This window comes from Neofelis nebulosa, chromosome 7, assembly GCF_028018385.1.
Source record: "Neofelis nebulosa isolate mNeoNeb1 chromosome 7, mNeoNeb1.pri, whole genome shotgun sequence".
NCBI classification, from domain to species: Eukaryota; Metazoa; Chordata; class Mammalia; order Carnivora; family Felidae; genus Neofelis; species Neofelis nebulosa.
The window spans coordinates 43,669,378-43,675,377 of NC_080788.1; the positions used below are offsets into that span (position 1 = coordinate 43,669,378).

The window sequence follows — 6,000 nt, forward strand, 5'->3', positions numbered from 1 at the left end:
GAAACCGTATCTTTCTTGTTTTTCCAGCACCCTGAATATTTGTAGAATTAACTGTTCCTCTGCTTTCCTAATCATGCTCTCTGTAATGGAAACTTTAGAATCAAGTATGGTTATATCAGTAATTAATCTGAATCACACACTGGGAAATCAATGTAGATGGCCTTTAAGGACTCTATGATTTTTCTTTTTTTCTTTTTCTTTTTATAAATTTTTTTTTTTTTTTTGCTATTGAGTAAAATGGGATACTCACTCTGTGATACAGTACATTAGTGTTAAAGTGTTCAAACCTGATATTTATCAATAGGCCTAAAGTGAAACTTTGCTGACATTTGAGGTTTCTGACATTTCCTGCACATTCTTTCTTGACTGGAAGGCATAGATGATTGACAGTAAAGAGCAATTAATAATTTTCCAAGTGAAACCTTTTCAGGAGCTTCTGCCTTTATTGCTTCCTGGATGAGAGTACAGCCTGTTCCTTATGTGTTTTAAAGATGATTTTAGTATTTCGGTCAGTTTTTAAAAAATGACACTTTTCTGAATTTTGCAAGATTGGCAGAAGGGGAATTTTTGAATGTCTGCTATGTTGGTTGGTAGGGGCCGTATTTGCTCTTTATTTGACAGCTACCTACCTAGACTTTTTTTTTTTCTTTTAACATTTATTTTATTTTTGAGACAGAGAGAGACAGAGCATGAATGGGGGAGGGTCAGAGAGAGGGAGACACAGAATTTGAAACAGGCTCCAGGCTCTGAGCCATCAGCACAGAGCCCGACGCGGGGCTCGAACTCACGGACCGCGAGATCGTGACCTGAGCCAAAGTCGGCCGCTTAACCAACTGAGCCACCCAGGCGCACCTAGACTTTTTTTTAATAGGAAGCGTACCTTTTTTTTTTTTAAGTGCCAGGTTATATTGTTTACTGAGCTAGTTCCATGTCTGCCATCCAGCAGAGCAAAATATTAGACTAATTGTCTTTATCACCACTTGCATGTTTTGTTTCCTTTTGCAAAACAGGCGAGTGTTGTGTATAAAGGAAGTTGAAATCCTAGGCCATATGTCCATAGACTGGCAGTATCCATTTGAAGATTTTGTGTCTCCTCCAAGTGTCCATGGAAACCTGCTAAAAATTTCAGTCAAGGTAAGAATAAATGAATTGCATGTTCAGAGCCAAGAATTTGTTAAGTGAGTGGAAACCAGTGCTTTCTGGCTCTCTTTTACAGTTAACAACACAGAGTGTTTGAAGGATCATGGTGAGGATGATGATGATGATACTATTATAATAATATGGTGAAGTATAAGGAAAGATGTGTTATAATCACTTATTTGTGTACTGTATTTTTTTGACAGTCCTTGATTGTGTTGAGTGAAATATCAATGCTGTTCAATGCAAGAATTAGGACGTTGATACTTCCTTTTTGGCAGAATAAAGCATTAGTAAATAGAATATTTTTTCTAATGTCATATGAATAACTATTTTGCTGTAATCTTAGATGCTTCTGGAAAAATTCCCTTTTTTAGGTTTTTATAAATTAGATTATTATAAATATTTTATCTGAAACACTCATGTTTTATCATAGTTGGCACTTACAAAATACTAATACAATTTAAGTATATAATACTTTCATGTCCTTCTGTCCCATCATTTTCCAAGAAAGAACTTTTTAATTACATAGCAAGTAATTAGCAGAATTGATGCCCTCACCTTTTGCTTAGTTCTGATTCACTTTGAAATGTATAATTTTTATTATATATGATATATTGTAAATTTATTTTCACCCCTTAAAAAAACACCACAAATTATCATTCTAAGAATGGTAACTACTAGAGTATGTATTTTCTTCTAAGCAGTAATGATGTTATCTCTATTATTAAAACCATCTGAAAACCTATTTGTCATAAAATTTAGTAGTTAGAGATGTAGGTACTTTTATCCTTTAATTTATGTTTTCTTTTCATAGAAGCTCACAAATAAAAGAAATTGCGAAACAGTACCGTTTTGTTTTTCAGCCTTACCTCATTGTAGAGTGTCAAAGTCGAAAGAGCCTCTTGGTGTATGAAACATAGTTTTCAGACTAGGAAAGACTGTGTCACTCTGCATATATATTACAGGCTCCTGGGTTATCACTCTTCTTTCACATCCGTGGTGAAAATTGACTCAGTGTGTTTTACATTATATAAGAATTTTATCTATCAGCCAAGGGAATGAAGGAAGGATTTTTTGATTTGTCAGATGTGGTGAGTTATCAAGTGCTGTTTCTGTAGGCTGTTTATCATAGCCTGTAGAAAGTCATTATTTTATACAGATAGTTGTGTAGTCATCCGATTTCATAAATTCTAACAGCTCACACATATGGAACCACCAGCCTTGTACCAAAATGATTTAGTACTTATCATACCTGAATAGGTATATTTCATTAGTCTATTTGTTACAAAATAGAGTTTACATTTAAGCATTCAATTAAAAGTTAGGATTTTTTTTTCTTCCCCAGAATAATTTTTCTTCTGTCATTGTTTCTTTTGAAACAGGAGCAGAGTCTGTTCCACAAAAAAGACAGTGCCAGTCATGGCTGCCGGGACATTTATCTGCAGGACAACGCCACAGCAGAGGTAAACAATTTATTTTAAAGAATGACCCTTAATTTTTTAGCTGAAAGATTTTTTTAATCTGTTATAATAATACCCATTATTTCTCTCAAAAGATCTTCCAGTTATAACTCTGGATGGATATGTAAGCTTAAAATAATATATTGCAGGCTTAATGGAGCAGAAGCATCTTATTTTGCATTGCCTGTTTGGATTGTGTATTCTTATCCTCTGCTGTTGGACCTGTGTGGAGAGCTTCAGTTCTTGCTTTTAGACCTTTCTCCTTCACATGAGCCCGTACTTGTCTTTACCATTCATAACAAATATTTTATTTTACAGAGAGTATGTAATGCCATTGGTGATGCACAGTCAATGAGACACCAGCAAAAATTGATGAAGCAGTCATCACTGAAACTTCTCAGGCCCCAGACACCATTTTAGTCACAGATCCCAGGGGGCTGCTACTGGGAGAAAAACCAACCATCAGTCTTGACTATAAATCACTCTTTTTTATCTTGCTAAAGAGAATTTTTCAAGCTATACTGTAGTTTTAGAATTATTTTCCAGGATAGTGTTGGATTTTCCATTTTTTTCCCTTTACTTTTGACTCTAATTTTGTAACTCTGTGTTGTCAGCAATTCACTTTTCTGCACTGCCACTCAAATGAGTCAGACCCTCAAAGAAATATCACTTTAAACCCAGGATGAAATTTCCATTAATGTTTAAATTGTGAAACAAAGGGCATTGGGCTTGTTTTTAATTAAAGTTCTTGTTGAAGAATAAGAAAAGAGCTTAGAATGACTATTGTTCTTTAGGAGGTTTTGGACAAACCTTTGGAAAGATACTGGGTATTTTATTTAGGGGTAATTTATTCAATAATTGAACTGAGATAATATTTTGGGGCAACCAGGTAATTGACTGAAGAAAAGCCACTGAAGGAAGAAATGACATGTTTCCTATTTTCTTTTCATGTTATTTTTCTCCTAATAAAACATGTTTTCCTTTGATGCTTATTTTTCTTCCTTGCATTACAGTATAAATGCATATGGAAAATCAAATCTTAAAATACCTGTGGTCCGGTCTCTGTAACGTAGCATTCATGAAACTTTTGAAATTATTTACATGCTCTTTCAAGAGGAACTTAAATGGCACAATTATAACTTGCTGATGCATGAAAATATTGTACTTTAAGTTTTTCAAGACTCAGAAATATGAAAAGCTCAATATTTCTATATTCTTAGAGATTGTTTTTTAATAAATTGAAAGATTTTTAAGGGCATCATAAATTAATACTTAATGCATACCTTGAAATGTATTTTAAATACTTACAGGAAGAATGAAAAAGTTAATTGTGTATATAAGTAAAATAAGGCATATATAAGAACACTGTAGAAAATAACTGGTCAGGGTGTCCTTTGAGGGAGCAAGCCTGTGAGAGTCTGTTCGGCACAGTAATATTTTTGTCGTTTCCACACCTCACTTACGCTGACCAGAGATATACTGCCTACAAAAGCTCTTTAAAAAATGCTTAGAAACATCTGACTTCGGCTCTGGTGATGATCTTGCAGCTCATGCGTTCAAGCCACGCGTCAGGCTCTGTGCTGAAAGCTGGAGCCTGGAACCTGCTTTAGATTCTGTGTCTCCCTCTCTCTCTGCCCCTCCCCTGCTTGCACTTTCGCTCTCTCTCTCTCTCTCTCTCTCTCTCTCTCTCTCTCTCTCTCTGACATACACACACAAATAAATAAACATTAAAAAAAATTTTTTTAATGCTTAGAAGTATTTAATTTCCTTGAATGAATCGTTACATTTGCTTCTGGTTTTTATATGGCATTTATTTCAAATCACTAAATTCATGATGGAATGAAGATGTGGATATACTTGGTTTGCTCTGTTTTTGTTGATGTGTGGTAAAGTTTCTACTATCTTTATGTTTTTAAAGACCAGCCTTAAATCTTTTTAGTTATTGTTTACTGTAGGCTCCAGAAAGAGGATATAATAACTAATGCCCTAAATATTTGATCTCTGATATAGAATGGTGGTCTTTGCCTTTTCAACATCTTTTTTTTTTTTTCTGTGAAGGAAAGTGTCATGTATAAAACTTCCAGCCTTAAACAGAATTTCTGCATCAGTGGTTAATTGCAATTTATTAAATGGAGCATTATAAACAGAATTTCACAGCAAATGTGCTCATATTCTGTGTCTTTAAAGCAGACTTAATCAGGAATTTGAGATATCTGATTATATGTCTCATATGAATCACAGCTATTGACAGTGTCCTAAATATTTAAGTAAATCATATTGTACTGATGGCATGTACAAAAAACATTGAACTAAAAGAATTCATAGAAATATTATAAATTCACCATCTCAGTTGGCATAGAAATAAACTGTCAAATATATGTAACATTTTAATTTGATTTAATCCCCTGAGACCGAAATAATTCATTGGTAAAGTGTGATGTCTTTTGTATTTTTAAAAATGCTTTCAGAGTCATTTACTTGTGTAGGAACTGAAAGAAATAAAACATTTGGTGCGTTGTTTACAAGGGTGAAACTTTGTGGGTTTGTGTTAAATGTTCAAATAACATTTACTTCTACTTTCCCTTTTCCTCTTCCAGTCCTGTCATAGGGAGAAGTTAAATTAATAGTTATGGAGCACTTAAAAAATGCTAGTTAGGGAAAGGCTTTGCTGAAAGGTACTGAGCCCCTTTACCACCCTGGAGATCTCTGGCACAGGTCTTCAATTGGGGGTGGGGGCAGAGAATACAGAGAATGTATTTGACGAGGGCCCAGCTCCTCCACTTTGCAATCCTGGGCTGCTTTGGCACTGGGGCTGTGCCTTCTGTGGTTTCTATTAGTTACTGACGGTGCAAGGCAAGGGTACTAGGGCAGGTCCATTCCTGGGAGACAGGAATTCCTCTGATAGCTGACTGGCTTGAAGACTTTTCAGTGGCCTTGCAGAACCTTTCTTAGGTTGCATGATAGTCTGGGAGGCTCCTACCAAGTCTGTTCTTCTCCTCTACCCTCCTTCTACTCCCTTCCTGGGAGAGACTACAAATCTGAAGGCTATCCAGGTACTGAATTAGTCAATAGGAAGAACAGGTGCATGATTATGTACTGTCGCAAAGCGGGGGCATCAGAATAAGAAAGAAAAAAGTGCGTAGATGTGTAGACCAAAGCTTCATGTGAACATCTGATCTAGGGTGAATTTACTTACATGTGTTTCATGATTTTCAATTATGTATGCGAGAGGACACTTTTTTTTTTTTTAATTGGCCCTTTAGGCCTCTAAGTGTATTGATCTGGTGCTGCCTCCATCTGTATTTTTAAGTGTTCCACATGCATTTCTAAGGCACAGCCAGGACTAAAAATTAATGCTCTAGACTGGAAACAATTAAAGAAGAGTTCTACAAATATCAGT

The 6,000-nt window shown here is 35.3% G+C and overlaps 1 protein-coding gene across 2 annotated transcripts in view; it reads left to right on the forward strand.

The window, feature by feature from the left end:
- The window catches only part of VPS13C (vacuolar protein sorting 13 homolog C), a 200,150-nt gene extending 195,017 nt beyond the window's left edge, over positions 1 to 5,133 (forward strand). For both annotated transcript variants that reach the window (XM_058737530.1, XM_058737531.1), the window contains 3 exons: positions 1,011 to 1,134; positions 2,523 to 2,603; positions 2,919 to 5,133. In XM_058737530.1, coding sequence (XP_058593513.1) covers positions 1,011 to 1,134; positions 2,523 to 2,603; positions 2,919 to 3,020 — 307 coding nt within the window. In that variant the 3' untranslated portion in view covers positions 3,021 to 5,133. The remainder of the gene's footprint in view (positions 1 to 1,010; positions 1,135 to 2,522; positions 2,604 to 2,918) is intronic.
- Positions 5,134 to 6,000: the final 867 nt, after the last annotated feature.